Genomic DNA, 21,795 nt, shown 5'->3' on the forward strand with positions numbered 1-21,795 from the left:
TATGTTTTATTTACTCATGGATATTTTTCAACTTCATGTAAATTGAATCATCTTTTGCAATCTTGATTCCTTATTCTTAATTATTTTGAGAGATTCATCCATATTCATACTTGTAACTATCCCTCTCTCCTTCCTTTCCTTCCTTCATTTTCATTTCTGCATAGTATTCCACTGTGTGAAAATGCCATAATTTATTTGTGCTTTATCCTGCTGATTGATGCACATTTGCCTGGTTTTAATGTTTTGCTGTTGCAAATAGTGTTATCTGAACATTCTTGTACTTGTCATCTGGAACACACGTGTGAACGTTCCTTTTTAAGACAGCAGTTCTCAAACTATTTTGTGCACTGAAATCACCTATACAGCTTCTTAAAACAGGCTGCTGGGCCCAACTCCATGGTTTCTAATTCAGCAGCTCTGGGGTAGGGCTGATACATAATTCCATTTCTAACAAGTTCCCCAGTGTTACTGATGCTCCTAGTCAGGGGACACTCTGAAAACCTCTGTGCTGGGATCTGTGTCTAAGAATGGAACTGCTTCAACTTTCCTAGCACTTGCCAAACTTTTTTGTAAAGTGCTTGTACCGACACACACTCACAACAGCAATATGGAAGTTCCTGTTGTGCCACATCTTCAATAATAGTTTGTATTTTAAAAACTAATTTTTCTAGTATGATGGATCTTAAATGATGTTCTTATTGTGATTTAATTTGCATTCCCAGATTTCTAATGAGATTGTTTCTTTTTTTTTCCATTTTTAAGAAATTGATAGATTTTTATCTTTTAGAGCAGTTTTAGGTTCACAGTAAAACTGAGCAGAAAGCACAGTTCTTATATATCCCCTCCCTACAACACACACACACAGCCTCCCTCAGTGTCAGTGTGGTACCTTTGTTACAATCAATGGGCCAATGTTGACACATTATCAGCTGAAGTCCACAATTTACATTAGAGTTCACTCTGGGTTGTACATTCTGTGGATTTTGACAAATTCATAATGACATGCATCCACCACTGTAGTATTATTCAGCATACTTCTACTGCCCTAAAAATGCCCTGTGCTTCACCTATTCATCCTTTCACCCTTCCCCGGAACCTCTGGAAACCAACTTTTTACTGCCACCATAGTTTTACCTTTTCCAGAGTGTCACTGAATGTCAGGGTTCTCCAGAGAAACAGAACCAATAGTGTGTGTGTGTGTGTGTGTGTGTGTGTGTGTGTATTTTGAAATCAGGAAGCGAGAGCTCCAGCTTTGTTCTTTTTCAAGATTCATGTTTGATGCTAAAGCTATGTAAATAGGTTTTGGTAATTGAAAATAAAGTGCAATGAACAAGAAAAATTTGAAATATAGAGTTTAAAATTGTTTTCTAAACTCCATTAGCAGTTTTCAGTTGTCACTTCCTATACAGCTATAGCTCTCACTAGGGTGAAAGGAATATAAGGAACTGTCTACTATATCCATTATCCAAGTCCCTTCTCTTTTCCTGATGCCCTTTCCCCCTTCTGCCAATCTTGTTCAACTTTCTCAATTTCTGCAGATTATGTGTTTCCTGCCTATTTGCATGGTTCTTTGATGATATCACTCTGTCTTTTTAACTCCTAAATTTCTCCTGTTTCTTGAATGCCAACCTCTTGGTCTCCTGGCCGTCGGGCTTCTTGTGTTGTTTTTCCCTCCACCATCTGTGTTCTTGACCTTGACTCTTTGTGAGTGGGTCCTGATTTCCAGGATAAAACAATCTGTCTATCCCCTTCACCCTCCAGTCACTCTGTTTCCTGCAGGATTGTCCTGACTATAGGCTTTAACCAGGAAGTGCCGTATTCAGTCAGTCACTTTCCAAGCAAACTAAAAGGCTTTGGTCCCAGATGCAAGCACAGAACCACCAACCCACCAGTACCTTCCCCAGAATCCCCTCACTCCAGTACTGGTCCCATTGAGGGAAATTGTATGCTCTATGTGAATGGTCACATCCCAGCCACCACACCTCAAAGTAAAAACCTCCAAACCCTAACCAGAATTTGCAGGGAGACAGAGAGACTCTGTTTATGCCATTATTTCAACTTGGGAAGAAAAATCCAAATAGACCAGTATACCTTAGAATCTGTTAGCGTAGGTGCTGTGGGTACTTCTGCTATTATCAGAACTCAAGTATATTCTTCCACATTCAACACAGCTCAATAGAATATTCAGAGTCTCTGACCACAGAAATCTTTGTTATTTGTCTGCCTGTCTGGATCTTGTACTTCTTACTTTGCTTTGCTCTCTGATATTTGCTTACTCTTTGTAAGCAAAGAGTGTTGATTGAAAGGTAAATCTATTATGTTATATTGTATAATATTAAATAATTGGTATGTAAAATGTATTTTGGGTAAAAGGTTTACAAAGGTATAAGATGTGGTTATGTGTGTGGAAATATTTGGTGTGTTAACTTAGACATTGGAGTTAGAATACACTGTTAAATGAGTGGATTTAGGAGAACATGAAATAGTCAATAAGATAAGCTTATAAGTGAACTAAACAGAGGAATTATTGTAGAGTATTTGCATTCTTGCAGTTATAGCCTTCAGATAAGCCAAGAGCACAAGTAGAGTACAACCATGTGGATCAGAGGGCTCTGCTAGGGCAAAACCACTCGGCTATCACTTTTCAATGTCTCAGCTGCAAGAGCTCCGTTCCTTTCTCCACACGATATATTAGTGAATAGAAATCACATGCAAATAGGATAGATAATAATAATAATAATAAGTAGTAAATAGTAATTAACCTTGTGAGCTCTACTTTGGAGAAGAAATTGTGGTGAAATTTGGGGGAGAGTTTGAGTAGAATGCAAAATGCAAGTTAACATAGGACTTGAGTGATTTAAGGGATATACTAAGTTGACACACTCAAAAATGTCTTGAGGTTGACAGTAATCATTGCTAGCCAGCATAGTGTTGTAAATATACATTGCCTCCCATTGCAACATGAAAGGGAACTCTTTAAGGAGCAGGGTAGGGAAGTCAGCTTATCACTTAGATAAGAAATCTTCAACTTAAAATTGTTCTCCAAATTCAACTAACGTTTTTCATTTGTCATTGTCAGTTGGTCTTAGAAAATTATACAAATTGTTGAAGATCCTTTGACATAGTAGATGTTCCCTTAAGCAACACACTTCAATAAATAATGTCAGTGACAGTTGGTATAGTGAAAAGGGTCTGGCTTTTAGAGTCAGTTAGTCAGAATTGGGTTCAGATTAGGGCTCTGTCATTTGCAGGTGGCATTACCAAGGGCAAGTTATATAACTTCTCTGAGCTGTTAGAAGTTTGACTGAGATTTGATGAGCTAGCTGGAGCTGAGAGTGGAAGTTCACTGCTTGTGATATACGATGCTACCCTTTCAGCTACCTCCCAAAATATATCCAATCAAGTAAGCCATCAGCAGACAACTTGCAAAATTAAATGCATTCCACTATCCCAATTTCTGGTTGTAGAAAATAAATGTGAGAAAGAGAATAAGCTCTGTGGTTAAACAGTCATACTTTTAGCTGTGAGCAAAAGAGCAGTTTAACTCTATGTGTGAAGTAGCAGACACTAATAGAATGTGAGATAGTAGGAAAGTCATAATATGCCATACTCCAGATAATTTGTTTGCAATGGATGGCTGTAGTGAAAGCCTTTCTGCTTGGCGTTTATACGTTTTTATTTTTTATGCAAATTACCTTGAGAGAGAGAGAAAATAATTTTAAAAACACATACTTGCTTTAATGAAAGATAGCAGTTGTCTTAAAAGCACATAGCTTTTCTTAGTTTATGCTTTATAAAAGAAAAGAACACAGGTTAATTTTATAGTCCTTTATGAATCATGCTTTTTTATAAAACAAATTAAGCGTTTAATATGTTTTTCTTATTTACAGCTTACCAGGACATGATTATAACTTCGCAAGCTTATCTAAAATAAAAGATAATATATATATCAACATTTTTGATGAAATGATTATTGAAAAACATGAGGTAAAGTAGAATAATATAATAATCAATGCTGAAATAATTCCAAGTTCAGACTGAAAATTCTATTAACATATTTGTAAATTTGATTTTAGATGTGCTATCTATTTCAGACATTTTCTAAAAAGGATATGGGGCAACTTGAAATAAAAACAGACATATGACAGATCAGTTCAAAAATAATGGTGATCATAAACCACATGCAAGAGGAGGAGGGATAAATATACGAAAAATTCTGGAGAAGTAGGTTTCTGCAGTTGAACATTACACTTAAATGTGAACTTCCTGGTAGCCAAGATAGAAAGATACACAAAAAGGAGTTATATAGTTCTCATTGTCTGTCTACTTTTACAAAAGAGACCAAATTATTCCTAGGACTAAAACCCAGTTCTGTTCAATCATATTTTTAAAAATAATGAATGCTTCCTTGTAGTTATATGAAAGTTCCTAACACAAAGACTAGTGCCATAGCAAGCTCCAAAATGTTAGTGTCCTTCCAGTTGAACTTGGCACTAAAAGTATAAAGATGCATACCCATTGTACCTCCTCCCTTGTGGCCCTGAATAAATGCTTTAATATAAATGTCTATCAAATTTTATGGCAATACTATTGATGAAGAAATTATTTCTACCTAGAGGGATTGGGAATCAGAGTCAGAGAAGCTGAACTAGACCTTCAAGTGTGGCTTAGGAATGAGCCTTCTATAAGAACTACTGAGAAACATAATGGCAATGTCTTCCCACCTAATTTTCAGGAGATAAAGACATGTATTCTTAGTAAAACATTTCCCATCAATTCTTAATAAAGGCTAAGGATAAAATATTAAACAGTAATTCGGCAATGGCTATTCTCCAAGGAGTTAAACTGAGTAGTTTTCTGACTATCTAAATTGATAATAAGTAGAGCTTACAAAACCCAAAGAATGCCTAACAGAATTTCTCTCTCAAAAGTGAATTATCTCAGTGATCAGTTTGACCAGAATTAAATAGCAGTTAACAGTTAAAACTCTTGCAACTCTTTTATGTGTTCTGCTGTGGAAAGGTAATTCGCTTCTTTCTAGTTGTTGGTTCTTACAAATGATACTGATATAAATATACTTGTATGTCTTTGGGAAATTTATCTGTGCATTTCTGTTGGATATATACTTAGGAGTGAAATTGCCAACTCTTAAATTGTGCATATGTTCAGCTTTAGTAGTTTAATGCCAAGTGGTTTCCAAAATGGTTATGTCAACTTATATATACTTCCACCAGCACTATATATGAGAGAGAATTCTAGTTGCTCCATATCCTTGCTCTTACCTGGCATTGTCAAGTTTTTTCATTTCAGCCATGTTGATGAAAGTGTCATCCTGTATCACTTTGTGGTTTTAATTTGCATTTTTATGATACCTAATGAAATTGAGCACCTTTTTCTATAAATCTGGTAACTATATAAATGTGGATTTATTTCTGGACTGTGTTTTGTTCTGTTGGTCTATTTATCTTACTTTTGCATCATTTCCAGACTGTTTTAATTACTAAAGATTTGTTATAAATCTTGATATCTGGAAACCTAAGTCCTTTGGCTTTGTTTTTCTTCCTCAGGATTACTTTGGCTATTCTTAGCCCTTTGCATTTTCTTATAAATATTGGATTCAGCTTGTTGATTCCCAAAAACAAGACAAAACCTGCTACGATTTTAATTAGAATAGATTTGAATATATAGATCAATTTGATTAGAATTGACACCTTTATAATATTGATCTTTTCAATTTACATTCATGGTATACATCCTCTTTCCACTTTTAGTTATTTCTGTATTAGTCAGGGTTTTCCAGACAAACAAAATGAATAGGATATATAGGGATATACAAGAAGAGTTTCATTACGGGAATTGGCTCATGGGCTTATGGAAGCTGAGACAAGGCACAATATGCCGTCTACATGCTGGAGAACCAGGAAAGCTGGTAGTATAATTCAGTCCAAGTCCAAAGGCCTGAGAACAGGAAGACTGCTGGTGTAAGTCCCAGAGTCTGAAGTCCCTGAGAACCAGGTAGGAGAAGGTAGATGTCCCAGCTTAAGAAGAAAGAGAGAGGACTTGCCCTTCTCCCATCTATTTGTTCTATTCAGGCCCTCAGAAGACTGGATGATTTCCACCCACATCGATGTAGGCTGATCTGGTTACCCAGTCTGCTGATTCAGTGCTAATCTCTTTAGTAACATCCTCACAGAAATATGCCCAGCTATCTGGGCATCCCTTAGCTCAGTCAAATTGACTCATAAAATTAACAATCACAATCTCCTTTTGCTAATTTGCTTAAGCATGATCTAGAATTAATCACAGTATATCATACATTTTTTTATACATATGTCATAAACTCCACAAGGGGTTATTATTATTGCTTTAAATAGTTATATTTTAAAGAAATTAAAAAGTGTGAAAAAAACTTTTCTAATTACTCTTGTTCCTTTTTAAAAAGAGAGAGATTTTTAAAATACATACAAGTCTGTGTGAAAGTTATTCATCACATGATATTAAGTAAATAATAGAAAAAATTATTTTAATAGGATCACTGTTTCAAGAGCTGCAGTGGTCATTCATATATAAGAAAGAATTGGCTTGGATCCATTGTCTTCCCTTTTTCTGCTCTCCTGCAACAATCTGAGGTAATAGAAAATAATTCTTTGCTAATCATTCAAAATTTTTATCTCTGGCTAATAGAAATACTTACTTGTCATTTTTGAATCAGGTTCTGTGATTGGCAGTTTAATAGTTCAGTCAAAACATCCTGTATTCAGGTGCCCTTGGGGTGTTGGAGTAATTGAAGGTTTTAGATAACTCTAGAACAGGAGACACCCACAAAATTATTTATTGTATCTTTAGAGTGTTCATCGATAAGAATGTAGGATAGCTAGCCTTGGGTCTTAAGGCAACATTCATATTTGCTTGTAATAGTTTTATAGGACCAGATTCATGAATATTCTGATGAATGTCATTGCTTTGTAACCATGGGTTCTAGGAGTTTCACTTCCTCAAACATTGTTTATTGATAATGGTGAGACTGATGGTTAGCACCTGTCTCTGTGATACCCCAGAGGGTCCTGCTGTTGGGTCATGTAACAAAAATATGTCTATATGACCTATGCCTGCATGACCAGCTAAGTATAAAAACCCCAGCCTAGACTCCATTTTGGGCGCTGTTTACTTACTTACAGAGATATGTGAGATACAGAAAATTCAGAAATGAATTTTCTACCTCAAAGAGTTCACTGTCTATAAAAGGAAATGAACAATTAACATGGTGATGCTGTAGTGCTCTGAGTGGGGCATGAGACAGGTAATATGAGGGTACCTTACTCCTCCTGGTTTGGAGAGGGAGGTGAGGGGTGTTCAGAGGGGTTGGGGGTAGGTAAGAGGGCAATGAGATGGAGAATGAAAGGTCAGGGAAGTATTTACAAAGAAGATAACTTTTTAATGAAGTCCCTAAAGGTGCATTTGCCAAGAGAGGCAGTTGACTCAGAAGGAATTCTGTGTGTATCAGTCAGTACTGCATTTGGTCATATGGAACAGAAAACCTGACCAACAGTGGCTGATGTAAGGGGTCTGTTTATCTCACTTAAAAAGAAGTCTAGATGCCAGTGTAGTCACTCAAGAATGTCGTCAAGGATCCAAGCTACTTTTGTCTTTCTGCTCCACTGTCATTATCACATGGCTTTCATACTCATAATTGTGAATTGTTTACTGCACCTCCAGCCTCTTATTCAGGCTGCAGACAGGAGGCAGGGCGAAGCAAGAAGGGGCAGGAAAACAAACAGTTCCCCAGAAAACCCCAGCAGACTTCTTCCTGCATTTTACTTATTTGGACCCACCCGGCACCCAGCTGCCTCACCTTGACTCATTCCGACCCCTTTTCCCAATCCTGGTTCTGATCACTATTATTTATTTAGTATTTCCCTTTAGTTGGCTCACTTTTGAAACTTAGAAACATTTATTTGGAAAAGAAAATTCCTATTTCTTTACAGTCACACTTTACTGGCTGTCATTTTGCCACCTAAAGCTGTTGGTAAGAAAGGAGGAGAGAATGGAGATTAAGGAGGGAAAAAGGATTGTCTGCATAATATGCAATCACAGAATGTCATGACGGAGCAGGATGCAAACACAAGTGTTGCAAATAAAAAACAATGGAGATTTTAACTTGTTGGAGGTACAGGGCTTCCTACGTTTATAAATCCCCGCACTTGTTTCTCAGTCTGTGGCCAGATTCTAGGATCGAGAGGTAGTTAAGAACGTGAACTTCAAAGGTGGACAAACCTGGGCTGTAATCCTGGTTCTGCTACTCATTAGTTGTGTGATCTTGCACAAATTACTTACATTCTCTGAGCCCCAGTTTCCTTATCTATAAAATGGAAATGGGAGCAGTATCTACCTCATAGAATAATATGATCTATATCAAGCACTTGGCACAGTGCCTTACACATGGTAAATACTCTAAATACTCCAATAACTATTAGTTGTTGTTATTACTATTATTATTATTATTATTATAAAAATAATCTCCTCCCTCAAAACACACACACACATGCACACACAAGCATACACGCACACACGATCCCTCCTCCTGTGGTCATTCTTCCTGCTGTTACATTTTTTTCTCTTTGTAGACCCAATGAAAAATGTAACATGGTCTTTTAGCATCTTCTCTGAGCCTGAATTAGATTTTCTAAGGGCTTTTTGTCACTCCAGCACTGTAACTTGCTTTCTCGTTTTGTCCCTTTCTTAGTCTGCCCTTTTCTCATAGTACATGTTAAGCAGGAGCCCAGGGTGTTAAGGGTGCCTGCGAACAAATCATCATGGAGAACCTGACCATCCCTGTGCAAATACCTATTAGTGCCAGCGTGAACCCATGAAAGCCTGTTCCCATAGTGGAGAACACTGAGCTGAGCTTTCCTATGTTTGACAGATGCTTATTTTCATCCTGCAGAATCCATTGTATTGTTTACTCTTTCAGATTAGTGGGACATTTCAAGTAAATATTCCACCAGTTTTGCTTGGATATACTTGGGGTAAGACTTACGTGTCTCCTAAAGAAGATTATAATGGGCAGAATTTAAAAGAATGTACCTTCTTAAATATTTTTGCTACCATTGAACCTCAAATATCATATGCCATCTGTAATCCGGAACCAGACAAGGTAGGCTTTACAGCGAATTATTTTCGTATATACTGTCAAAGAAGTACTCATTTCAAAGCTGGCAAAAATGAACATTGATTCTTGATATTTCCCCGTGGAAACAATATGGTACAGTGTTGAAGTATTTTAAACTTGATTCTAGTTTTCAGATCAAATAGATGTTTTGGAGAGAGCACATATTTTTAAAAGAAATTGTAAGGCAGTATTTCCTAACCGAAGAATCACAACTACTGTTTTTAATGAGGAGGGGATACAGATCTTAGTAACAAGATACATCAAGGCATTAAATCCACCTCAGCAACTCATGGACATATTTCTTCGTGATTCTAATTCAACACTTGTAAGTTATATTTATTTTAGTAACTTTATTGAGATATAAGTCACATACCATATAATTTACTCATCTAAAGTATGTAATTCAGTGGGTTTTAGTATATACACCGAGTTGTGCAACCGTCCTCACAGTAAATTTCAGAACATTTTGATCACTCCAAGTTTATATTTTAACTTACTCACTTTTTATATTAACTCCAAGTATAACTTTTTGATTCAAATTGTTTTACCTTAAAAGACAGTTTTCTGAGAGAAAAACCATCAGTGTTGCAGTGTGTTCTTCTGAGCCCCATTTGGAAGAAAATATATCTTCCCGATACCCTTCATTTCTGCCCACTTGTGCTAGACAGTCATTGTTGCCACACCAGTTCATGTGATCATAACAGCTTCACAACTTTTCTATCCAACTTTGAAAAGCCACACAGACTTCCAGACAAAATAAAAGGTTATGTTCCTAAAGGGGCTGTGTCCTTCTAGGGATTACTTCTTGCTGCATGTGGGAATGAAGAAACCGTGTTATACTTTGCTCTGTAAACCGCCAGCATAACACTTCCACCGAATCCCTCTGTGGCTTTATGCATATCTGTTTACCAGCTGACAAAAGAGACATATACTCAAAATTTAATTTCATATCAAATGAAGATTTATTCATTATGGACCCAAAAGAGGATATAGCTCCTTCCACTTTGAGAAAGGAAAATATAAAATCAGAAATCTAAGTCTCTCCCTTAAGGAAAAATTAAGCTTTGATTAAAGGGCATCTATGAAAAATCACGTATACCTTTTATTCATTCAGGCTTTATTGAGTCAGTTGGCTCTCCTCAGAGTATTTACATTATTTTTCCATTATGAAGCTCTTACCTGAATTCCTTAAGCTAAAATCAAAAGTCCTAACTTAGGTCACCTGTTGCTATACTCAGCTTTTCCATTGTGGGCTTCTCCCTGCCTATGTTTCCTGACACCCAAAGTCCAAGGAGATACTAATGCTTTCAGATTTCTTTCAAAGGCAATCTGTGCTTTTAAAAAAGTATAAATCCTAGCCTCTTTGCTTATCAGGGATTGTGAACCATGTTTAATTAATTGTGTGAAATCAGAAACACGACCAGTGTGGGAGGTTGTAATAGTGCATAAATGTTAGCTATTGTTAATCAGTGAAAATGTTAGTGAATGTTCTGTGTTAACTCATTGTTTCTTTATTTGTATTCCTTTCTCCTTTCCTACTCTTGTCTGAGTCCTTGTCTCCAGCCATATAGGGGGAACAATTCACAATATAACTTCTATTGTCTGAGAAAGTAGGCTGTGCCAGTATCTTCCTGCTGCAGCAACTTAACAACATTTTATTAACAAAAATAATTCTGATAGATTTTGAACCTAGAAGCAAACCAAACTTTTGTTATTCTTCAACATCTTTTTTCAGTTTTTTAAACAGTTGTACATTAAGTGTTTGATATTTAATTTTTTTATTTATTGCAATAAAATGTAATGGTTAACATGCATGCTCTGGAGTCAGGCTAACTTGGGCCTATTCCCAGAGACCCCATATATTGTGTTAGCTGTGTGACCCTGGGCAGGTTATCTTAGCACTCTAAGCTCGTTTCCCCTTCTGTAAAATAAAACTAATAATAGTGTGTACTTCATAGGCTTGTAGGATACACTAAATGTGATGATAATATATGTAAAGCATTATGCTTGGTGATGGGCATATAATATGCGCTAATAAATGTTAGTTAATATTATTTTAGGGCCTTATTGCTCGCTTTGTATCTTTGATTCCTATTATGCCTGATACACTGGATGAAGATGATGGTTTTGATATGTGGATGACATCAGAGGTAACAAATTACATTTTATAATTTTTTGCTTTTCTTTTAAAGAACTCTTTTAAAAATATTATGCACTCCTGTAGTAATTTGCCGTGTGAAATTCGAAGGCATTTGATAGTTTAATACATCATTTTCAGCTCTGTAGCAACCCATAGAAATAATTCTTAAAGACCAAAATCTTATTCAACATTTTAAGTGGTAGCTCATGAGTACTTCGATTCAGCAGGAATTCCAGGAGTACAATATTATGGCATTCTCCAGAGAGAAGTATGGCTTGTCACTACAGAGGTGGTCAGACCCTGAAGTCTAGGGCAAGTACCACACTTCCCAGAAGCTTTCCCCAGTTTTCCCACATCTGAATGAAAAGCTCATATAGCAGTGCTCTTCCTTGGCACTTGGATTTCTCTTTAGACTGGTTGCCAAATAAAATACAGGCCCCATGCTATATTTAGGGCATATTTTTACTAAAGCTGTTTGTTTATATGAAATTCAAATTTAACTGGACGTCCTATCCCCCCCCACAAAATCTGGCAACCCTAATTGGAATACTTCTTCCGTTCTGCCTTAAATTATATTTAGTTGCTTATATATTGACCTTACACCCACACACTGACATATGCATTCCAAGTTTAATCTCCTTGAATGAAAAGACAGACTTGATTCTTATTTATTTTTATATTCATCACTTGTACATACTTTAAATTTTATAAGCATCCAATAAATATTTTTAATGGGAAGTACCAGTATGTTGGGAGCCTGAGAGGGACATTTTATGTTTGAAACTAATAGTCCTGACCCTTACCTAGAATGTTTGAGAGGCTAGATTTGAGTTGAAATGGATTTAGGGGACACAGGGCTAAGTTAATAGATCTGCTACCCTGCCTTCTGCTGAGTGGGAACAAGGGAAACACAAGCATGCCATTTGTTCCAGGATCCAGTGATTCAAATCTGATAAAACTCAAAGAGGTGTCACTAACTCTAGACTCTCCTGAGACCCTTTGAACTGGTAAGAATGTGTTCAGGGGTATTATGATCCTGCAGGACATTGAAAGACAGCCTCTAGAATAGCTAAAAGTAACCATTCAGGCACATGCTGGTACTCCCGAGTGTCCCCCAATCCAAACAATACCCATAACCAAGAGGTTACTGCAGGCATAGGATTCCTCTTGGCTAATGTCGTCCCACTGATGTGAACTCTTTGGACTCGGGGCACCCATGAGTGAATGACTAATTAGATCATCACAAGACAGGAGTTATTTTCTCCTACCCAGCATAAAGTCTTGGAGTCAAACAAACCTTTGTTCAAATCCTACTTCAGCCATTTAATAGCTGTGTGACCTAAGACAAGTTATTTTGCTTCTTTGGACCTCAGTTTCCTCATCTGCGTCATACAGGGGTTTTGAAAGGTAGGCACCTAGAACTCAAGTGTGTTAGTTACCCACTCTCATCCATTCCATCCTTCTCTTATGAAATCCAGTCAGGGGGGCCTCCATGGCCTGACACTGAACACTACTCATATTCTGCTCTTCATTCTCCTGCTCACACTTTTCTCTCAGAAGAGCCATGTCACAGCCTCCCTGACCTCCATCCCTCACCGTCACGTTCAGCCAGTGTGTACGGGTGTGGCCATATCAGCCGTTAAAACACTGAACGCTTCCATGCTGACTGGTAAATGGTCACTGCCAAGAGCCCCTGAGCGCCCCCTCTCCAAGCTCCCTGGCCGCCGTGGCCCTTTCTCTGGGACTGTAATGAACTGGAAAGCGCATGTCTGTCTATGTGGTACGGCTGCTACTCAGCAGCAACAGGTTATTGCCACGTGAACATTTGGGCCCACATGTGTTCTTAGATCTTTGGATTTGTCAAGAGAAGCTAGAAGCCCAGAGTTTTCTATGAGACCTTCCCAATTTTTAAAAGCATTTCAGGGCCAAAGCCCACCTGCAGCCTAGAACAAGGTCACAGACCCCAGGCTGCCACCCTGCGGTGCCTTTCCTCTCCTGCTACGGCTGCTTTCTAGGCCCGCCACACTCGACCGTCCAGCTGTCCAGCTCTTTCAGTCGAAGAAGTTTCAGTCACTCTTCCTGACTGGGCTCCAACTCAGACCTCTTCCTCTCTCTGAGTTGAGAGCGCTGTATCGGTACAGGACAGAGTATAGCTCCGCTGACCAAAGGAGCCCTTCCTCCAGAAACACTGTTTGATTACCTATCAGATGAGGTTCCTTAAAATACCAGCCCATATGTCCCATTTTCCCAGGGCAGTTTAATATTTTTCCCAAACAAAGATGCCCCATTTTGGATGATAAATTATTGGCTCATTTACACAGTATCCACATTCATTGTCCCATAATAAAGGTGACCCCTATGTTCCAAGTGAATGCTCTCTCCGTCTCATACCCTAGTGTTTTATCAGGCAAAAGGTGCCAGAGCTTTCAGCTTTCCAGTTGTCTCAGCGACCTGGCAAAATATGTGTGTGGAACTGGGGGCAGTAGAGGGGCTCTAAATCTGTCTGATCATTGCATTATTCAACTTTCTCTTCCCCTCTTTTTTTTGTCTTGTTGCTTCTGTTTTGCCTCAGCGCTGTATCAGTTTGGCTATTGGAAACAAGGAGGAGCATGCCATACTTCTCTGTAATTTCTTTCTGTATTTTGGAAAGAAAGCTTTGGTCCTTCTAGGAACCTCCGTGTTGGAAGTAAGTGTTGGAGTTAATATTTAAATTGTATAAACAAAACTAATTAGCTTTCAGCTGCAAGTTTAAAAGACTTCAACCCCAAGTTTCCATCTATTCACAAGCAATTTAGGGAATTTCATGGGCAAACATTTACTTAGGAAGATAATGTTGGTTCATCAGAATTTCTATAACGTAAAGAATGACTTCCTTCTGTTTGTTTTCTTTGTAAAGTTGTATAATTAATAGTGCTACTTCACAGGGTTACTAGAAATATTAACTTACGTAGTAAATGTGTGGCACTGAGAACAGCACCTGGTTCATGGAAATTGCTCCATAAATGCTGGTGGCAGTGATGTAGTAATAGTTCTTGCAGTCATTGTAGTGGTTGTTAACCATCATCACCACCATCATCTTTATGTTTCTGATACTCTGTTTTAAGATCCTTAAGAAATACTTCTCCCAATTTCCACTGCTCAGTTTTTCATTGTATAAGAAGTGGGCCAGAAACTTACGCTTACCTCCCTGAAATTTTTACATCTTAATTATATACTCTTGCATTCAAACCTTCAGAAAGCTGTCTTCTTTGGGACTGTTTCCATTTCTACTATGAATACCTTGATAAGTGTCCAAGCTTCCAGCCTTGTTTCATGGTTTTTGTCGTGACCATTTATTTCTCTATACTCCCTTATTGGTGAGAAGCATGTGGCTAATTTCCCCATTTGATCTTCCTGCTGTAGTTTTATGTGCCACTAGATGGCAGTAAACGGTCAACAATATCTCAGTGGACCTTTCCACTTGTACCTGTAAGTCAGTTCAGTGGGTGGCCAGAGCTCAGCTGTGTGTTTGACCTCAACTATGTGATTGCCACAGGTGAAGTCTTTTCCTTACTGAAAAGACAGGGGCACAGTGATAAAGAGCACGAGCTTTGGAGTTAGGGAAACCAGGCTGCACAGCACAGTGTTAAGAATATGGATTTCGGGGTCAGTCAGAGAGGATTTAAAACCTGGCAATGACATTCACTAGCTGTATGATCTCAGCCTTGTTTACTCCTCTGAGCCTCACTTATCTCCCCCACAAACAGGAATAATGCCAGTTACCATTACCCTACACAAGCTCTTAGCCTCTTGTTCTTCATGTGAAAGATGAGCATAATTATCACCCCTACCTCATAGAATCTGGAGTTCATTAAAGTGAGAAAGTGTGAATGCTGGGTACAGTACCTGGGGTACATAAATACTCAATAAATGTTAGGCATTATTATTGTTATCTGCAATACTCATTCTTTGCTAAACAGGAAAGGTTTATACTTCAAAAGGTATGTGCAGAGCAAAATAACAACATAATGACTACTTTTGTTCTTCAAATGTTTCCTGTTTAATTTCTCTTTGGCCTCTAATTCCAGATCTTGTTCTCAAAATTAATTTTACGGTCTTTTTAACTTCTCTTGCTTTTCAGAACCTTAGGCAAATCTCCATTCCTAACTCTGCATGGTGTTCACCTTTGGTCTCTGAGTAAATTCTGCTCAAAGCACAGTCGGTCCATACAGCACCTTTGTGTGAATTGCATGAAAGTACCCCTACCTCAAACATTCTAGTACTAGCTGTTGGGAAATTGTCATAATATACTCATTTTGTTAGAACAATATGTTATTGCTATCAGGGTCCACCCTCCAGCACCATACATGGCAGCATTGGCTCAAAGTTCTCTCATTTGACTCCTCATGCTAACCTGGGCCTAAGGATTTTGGTTGCTTTGGCTTTTTTTCCTTTTCAAAAAAATTTTAAAGATCCGTAAAAAGGCTTCTAAAAACCAGAGATAACATATGCTTACATTATAATTTCCACATACAAAAATGAGTTAAATTAATCATCCATCAAAAATGACTGTAACTCTTTCCTTGTACAGGGGCGTGTGGCTTATGTGTTAACTAAAGAAACTGATGAATGTTTGCTTTGGAATCCATTAACCGGGCAATGCCATAAGCAGTTTGACCCATTTTGTCCCTTACAAAGTGTAGACTGTTTGTTTGATGATGAAAACGTAAGTATATGGGGAGGGGGTGGGGAATCTTATTTTGAGTTATCTCCTGAACGGTCAAACCAGCGGTCTTCTACCCTGGCTATACATTAGAATCATGCAGGGAACTTTGAAGAATGTATAGATGTTCAGTTACAATCCCTGGAGTATGGAGCCAGGGAAATCGTATCCCTAAAACTCCCTGAGGTGATTCTGCAGTGCCTCCAAGGTTGAGAACCAGTGAGCGGTCTAGTGTTCACATCCCCTGGAATATCTGTACCTCCTGCCTCAGAACTGTCCTTGGCTTCTGCCACCTCACTGGGTAGCAGGAGTGTAAAACTTCGCTCCATCCTAACCAGCTGTGGGCTTTGAACTCCCCTGGACCCGTACTGAGTTTATGTTAATGTTTTAATAGGTCTGGTTTAATATTCAGCAAAATAATACACCAATGGCTGTATATTTTGACTATACAAAGGAAGGTTTCTGGAAACAGTTGCTTCCAAAATATTATCAAGGGACAAAAGCACAAAGTATACAGGTAAATCATATTTTTCCAGGTGTGTCTGTGTGAAAGTTACCATTGGTTCTAATCTTAGGAGTTGTGACAGCTTTTGTTATATTTACGTAACTGATTGCTTATTGAATTATTTGGCCAATATTAATAAAACTTAGTTTTCTCTGCCATCTGTCCTGAGTTTGGGTCACTCTCACTCCTTTCCTCTATGTGCAGAAAAGAGGAAATGAGAAAAAGGAATCATCTTAAATGTGAATTTAGGTTTTAAAGTAAAATTTTTAAATGTTCATCATGAAACATAAAATATAATGTCAAGATAGTATAATAAGCTTTTACTTTGACCTAGCCCTTCTACTCCACGTCCATGGCAATGATCAAGTAAAAAAATTGAAAAACAAAAGGCTTATCTGGGCTCCAAACCATGATAGTTATCTCTGGACTAGAAACAGGACAGACACATTAGCAGTGAGTGGGCCCAGAAAAGCTGGCAGCAAGGTCTGAAAATGCTTCCTGAAATAGAGAAGCCAGAGCCAGGGACTGTGATGGGGCTCCCTACTTTGCTGCTCTTGAAAGAAGATGGGAAAGAAAAGCTACAGACTAACTGCCTGGGGTTTAGGAGGTAAGAGACCAAAGTATAGATCTGAGATCAGGAACCAACCTAGTCACCAGATGGCTTGGCCAGGGTGTCTATGATGTACTCAGTATCGCTTTGGGAAGGTACCCAAATTCCATTTCAACAGTTGTTTCTGGATTGAGGACCATGGTATGGCAGTGTGCAAGCAATTGCAAAATCCAAAAACCAGAAGTATGACCCACAGGGAGAAAGGGGTGGAGGATGATATAAAGAACGATGGAAAATGGGCGATTCGTAGAAGCAGAAACTTTAATGCTCAGCCTCACTCATTATTTCACATGTAAAAGATTGGAAAAAGTATTTTGAAGTGTGATCATATCAAGTGTTGGTAAAGAGGCAGAGAAATGGTGGGAGTGTAAATTGCTACAAATACTTTGAAAAGCAATATGATGATGTTAATAGAGTTGACGATGCTTAACCTTTGACCCACCAGTTCAACTTCTAAGTGTATAGCCTAAAGGAACATGCACAGGGAGACAGTTTTCACACATAAGTACAACAACGGTCATTCCTGAGTTGCTTGAAACAGAAAAACATGAGTTGTGAAGTACTCATACTATGAAATCTTCTATACAGTAGTGAAAAAGAATGTATGAAACCAATTTACCATAGTTCTCAACTGGACTGTACACCCATTACATCAGATTCTCTGTGGGAAGAACCCGCACATTTGGTGTTACCTACAGCTCCCCAGTTGATTCCCACGTGTAGCCGGGATTGAGAACCACTGACCTAGAGCCGTGTGTATCATGTGAATGAATGTAAGAAATGGAATGTTAAGCAAAATAAAGATGTGGAATGACATGGTACAAAACCATTTATGAAGTTTGAAAATTATATGTTGTTTCCATATATATATAGATATATAGTGATAGTATAAAAGCATGCGTAAGAATGATAAACACCAAATTTAGGTTCGTTTTGGAGAGAGAGGAAAAAGGAATGAGGTCAGAGAGCAGTATACAGAGTACTTCAAGTCTATCTGTAGCGTATTACATCTTTTTAAATAATCTAAAACAAATATGGAAGAATGCAAAGATTAGCTATAGCTCGGTGGTATGTATGTTGGGTCGATGTTAATTACATTATTCTCAGTGCTTTATCTTAGATTTGGGACAATTCACAATATCAAAAAGAATGAATGGTGGTTGTAGGGGGAAAAATAGTATCAGGGTATTAAGTGAAGAGTTTCTCTCCTCTTCAACGTTTTTCCCACTCTAAGAAATATACACTGTTGGTAGTTTCTCGTGCATCCTCCTAGACATTCTCCATGTGCATGCAAGCATATAGATATGGTTGTAAAGTCATTTTAAAGAAGGGGAAATGTGCTTATCTCCCTTGAGCAAACCACATTTACAGCATCCACAGACCATCCCAAATTTGTGACTGAAACATCGCTGCCTCCTGGGGGTTGTGAGGAGGATATATTTAGAGATGAGTTTTTTTTTTGTTTACTATTAATCATTCTGTTATTAATTCAGGTAGTGTTTATTGGGTGTCTGCAGTGAACCAGCACTGTGTTAGGTGTAGGTACCCCAAGGAAAAGACACGTGTCAGTATTCTTGGAGTTTGTGTTCTAGAGGAGGAAACAGAAGGAAACACGCACTTGCCAGTAAGAGTGATACAGAGGAAATGGATGTGGTTTGGGGAGCACACAGCAGGAGACCTGAGGGGAAGGGGAGTTGCAGGGGCTTCCTGGGAAAAGAAGTGACGACCCGCAGAGTGAGGAAGGGTGAGCAAGAGCTAATCTAGATGAAAATCAGGGAGGAAAATGGTCCCAGCACAGAGTGGGAGCAGCAGGATGAAGACCTGCAGTGGCAGGAGATGTCTGTCAAGTTGCTGAGAAGCCAGCTGAGCTGCCAGGGACTGAGCAGGGATGAGCGTAGGGGTGAGCAGAGCTCTGGTAAGGATTTGGACCTTCATCCTCAGGGCGATCAGAAGCCAACATCACCAAGGAGGGCTGCCATGGTCAAAATTGTGTTTTTGAAAACCACTATGACTGAGGATGGAAACTAAACCTTTTATCAAGTTGAATGTATAAATATAAAACTCCCAGTTGCATTTGACTTGTGTTTCTATTGATTTCTTTCCTATGGGTTAATGGCCCTTGGTCTTCTACCTTGATGCACACATACCAGAATAAACCACTGTCTGCAGTGAACACTTTTTTTTTTAATATCACAACTGAGAATACAAATTTGAGTGTGTAGGATGAGAATATGGGTATTCAGGGATGCAGTTAACAGGTAAATCCTCTTGAAATTTTAAAGGATATAAATTCCCTGAAAGGAGCTTTTGCCTGAAAAGAAAAGTAGACTAACACCCTATAAACTTATCAAGTTAACATAACACAGGCCTTTTTCCCCCAGGCCTGAATGTGACCTAACTAATCCACAAGAGTTGCCAGGACAGCGGGGCAGACAGTGCTTGACAACAGCAATGGGGGTTCAGTTTACCTCCTGTCTGGGATAGCTGGCGGCCCGTGCGGGATGAGCTGGAGCCCATCCTTCCCTTTCTCTGGTATCCCTCATCTCCTGCCGGGATCGGTTTTGGGGAAACTGGCTGTGCCTCAGCCTTTTCTCTAACCTAGTGGTTCTCCAGCCATGGCAGGCATCAGAACCTCCTGGAGGGCTTGTTGAAAAGCGGGCTGCTGGGCCTTACCCTCGAGTTTTTGATTCAGTGGGTCTGAGGTGGCTGGTCTGGGGGCCACATTTTGGGAAACACTGGCTTAGATATCACTGGATAGACTGAACATCCTCAAATCACTCCTGAAATTCTTTAAGACCTAGAGGCCTAGCAAATGTTTCCTCCTTTTTACACAACCCTCGTTCCACTCACGAGGGGGAAATATCTCTCCCTGTTTCTACAGCTCCTCTACTTCGCAGCTCAGAAACATCCAAAGTATGAACTGTCTAAACCCAGCCCCTCACTCTTGTCTAATGAGCCCTGCAGGGAGGGGAAGGAAGGATTGGGGTGGGGAGTGGCTTGGGAAGTCCTCTCCTCCTCCCCGCCCCAGCAATTCCTGCCCCGGGGCAACACCAGGTAACATGGTAGAGCATTGCCTCTGCTGTTGCGGGGGTGCTTGGAGCAAGGACTTGGAGACAGGGGAGATGGAAATGGACTATGTGTGCACACACACACATGTATGTGTGCATATACATGCAAGCACAGCCACCTGGCTCCTGCCAGCTGAAAGAAACAAATAATCAAAGAAGGAAGATGATAAACCATGATAGAAGGATAATAATAACAATAATATTTGATCTTTATTGAGCAATATGTGCCGGGCTTTACATGTATTACTTTATTTTAAAATCTTCACATGACCCCAGGGAAGTAGGTACCATTATTGTCCCTCTTTTATTCACTATCTTTTGTTTTTCCTTTGGCAGGGGGGAGGTAATTAAGTTTATTAATTTATTTTTAGAGGAGGTACTGGGGCTTGAACCCAGGACCTCAGGCATGGCAAGGATGGGCTCTACTGCTTGAGCTATCGCCTAGCCCTATTGTCCCTCTTTTAAAGATGTGGTAACTGAGACTCAGAGAGGCTAAGGTCACAGTTCACCAAGGTCACAGTTAATAAGTGAAAGAGACCAGTGTAGCTCCAAAAGATTATCTGGTAGAATCAGTAAGCATGTCTGAAAAATGCTTGTTTGAATAAACAGATGGGACAGCATATATATCTTTCCCCGGAGACCTATCTTTTGTAAATCCATTCTTCCTCCCATGCTCTGGTGAGGTAGTGTTAAAGTTGAAGGAAACACTGTGATCTGTGTTGCCTTTGTGCCTCTACTATGGAGTGTTTTTGCCGCATGAGACTGGTTTGGGGTTCCCCTCATTGTGATTAACACTCTACGGGGTGACTGTGATGTAGAGATGTTCTCCCTAGAATCTTGTCTAACTTCTAGTTGTCTGTATTTCAGCCTGAAGAAATAATTTATTCTGATACTAACAGAAGCATGGTAGAAGACCTAAAGAACAGGTATGGTCTTTATTGATAGGGTTATCACGTTTTCTCCCTAAGCTCTCACTCAGCCGTCTTTCAGACCTCTTGCCCATTCTCTCAAAGCACTTGCTAGATTCAGCAACAGAAGCATGAAATGGAGGTTATAACAGTTACTTCCACTGAGTCATCTGTCTCTTGGTACATGCATCCAAATCAGCCCCTCTGCCATCCAGGACAGTCCTTGAAAAGAAAGGCCCAGTTGAATGTCGTTGCCTCTGGAAAACATTGTGGGCCACTAACGGGAAGTTCTCAACACAGACACCTGTTGAGCTTATAGATATAATGATGCAGTAGCTAACACTTCTTGAAAGGACATGAAGGCAAATGGCGCACAACTTGGGGTGTGGTAAGAACATCCAAGCTGTGTGGTAAAAATATCAGTACTGTCCTTCCTAGGCACCACCTGCCCCCCAGCACACACACACGTGTGCACAAACCCTGAGGAGCTGTTCAGTCAAGCCCAGAGGGTCACAACCTTTGCAGCAGACCTCACTCCTACTCCAGATGTGTCAGAAGCTTCTAGATCTGAGGGCCTCCTGTGACTCATGCTGACACAGCAGGCTGTCATGTAAGCCACTACCAACTCATCAAAAGAGAATCTAACAGTAATCATTTTGCCACTCCCTTCTCTCACTAGCATACAATCCCCAC

General features: G+C 39.2%; 1 protein-coding gene across 15 annotated transcripts in view; it reads left to right on the forward strand.

Moving 5' to 3' along the window:
* The window catches only part of CC2D2B (coiled-coil and C2 domain containing 2B), a 91,814-nt gene that overhangs the window by 63,560 nt on the left and 6,459 nt on the right, over window positions 1-21,795 (forward strand). For 12 of the 15 annotated variants that reach the window (XM_072971688.1, XM_072971681.1, XM_072971691.1 and 9 more), the window contains 9 exons: window positions 3,891-3,987; window positions 6,531-6,629; window positions 8,972-9,154; window positions 9,297-9,494; window positions 11,230-11,319; window positions 13,882-13,995; window positions 15,880-16,014; window positions 16,406-16,528; window positions 21,062-21,120. In XM_072971688.1, the coding sequence (XP_072827789.1) occupies window positions 3,891-3,987; window positions 6,531-6,629; window positions 8,972-9,154; window positions 9,297-9,494; window positions 11,230-11,319; window positions 13,882-13,995; window positions 15,880-16,014; window positions 16,406-16,528; window positions 21,062-21,120 (1,098 nt within the window). The remainder of the gene's footprint in view (window positions 1-3,890; window positions 3,988-6,530; window positions 6,630-8,971; window positions 9,155-9,296; window positions 9,495-11,229; window positions 11,320-13,881; window positions 13,996-15,879; window positions 16,015-16,405; window positions 16,529-21,061; window positions 21,121-21,795) is intronic. The other 3 variants (XM_072971690.1, XM_072971692.1, XM_072971693.1) reach the window with 3 other exon arrangements.

The sequence above is a fragment of the Vicugna pacos genome, chromosome 11 (assembly GCF_048564905.1).
Source record: "Vicugna pacos chromosome 11, VicPac4, whole genome shotgun sequence".
NCBI lineage: Eukaryota > Metazoa > Chordata > Mammalia > Artiodactyla > Camelidae > Vicugna > Vicugna pacos.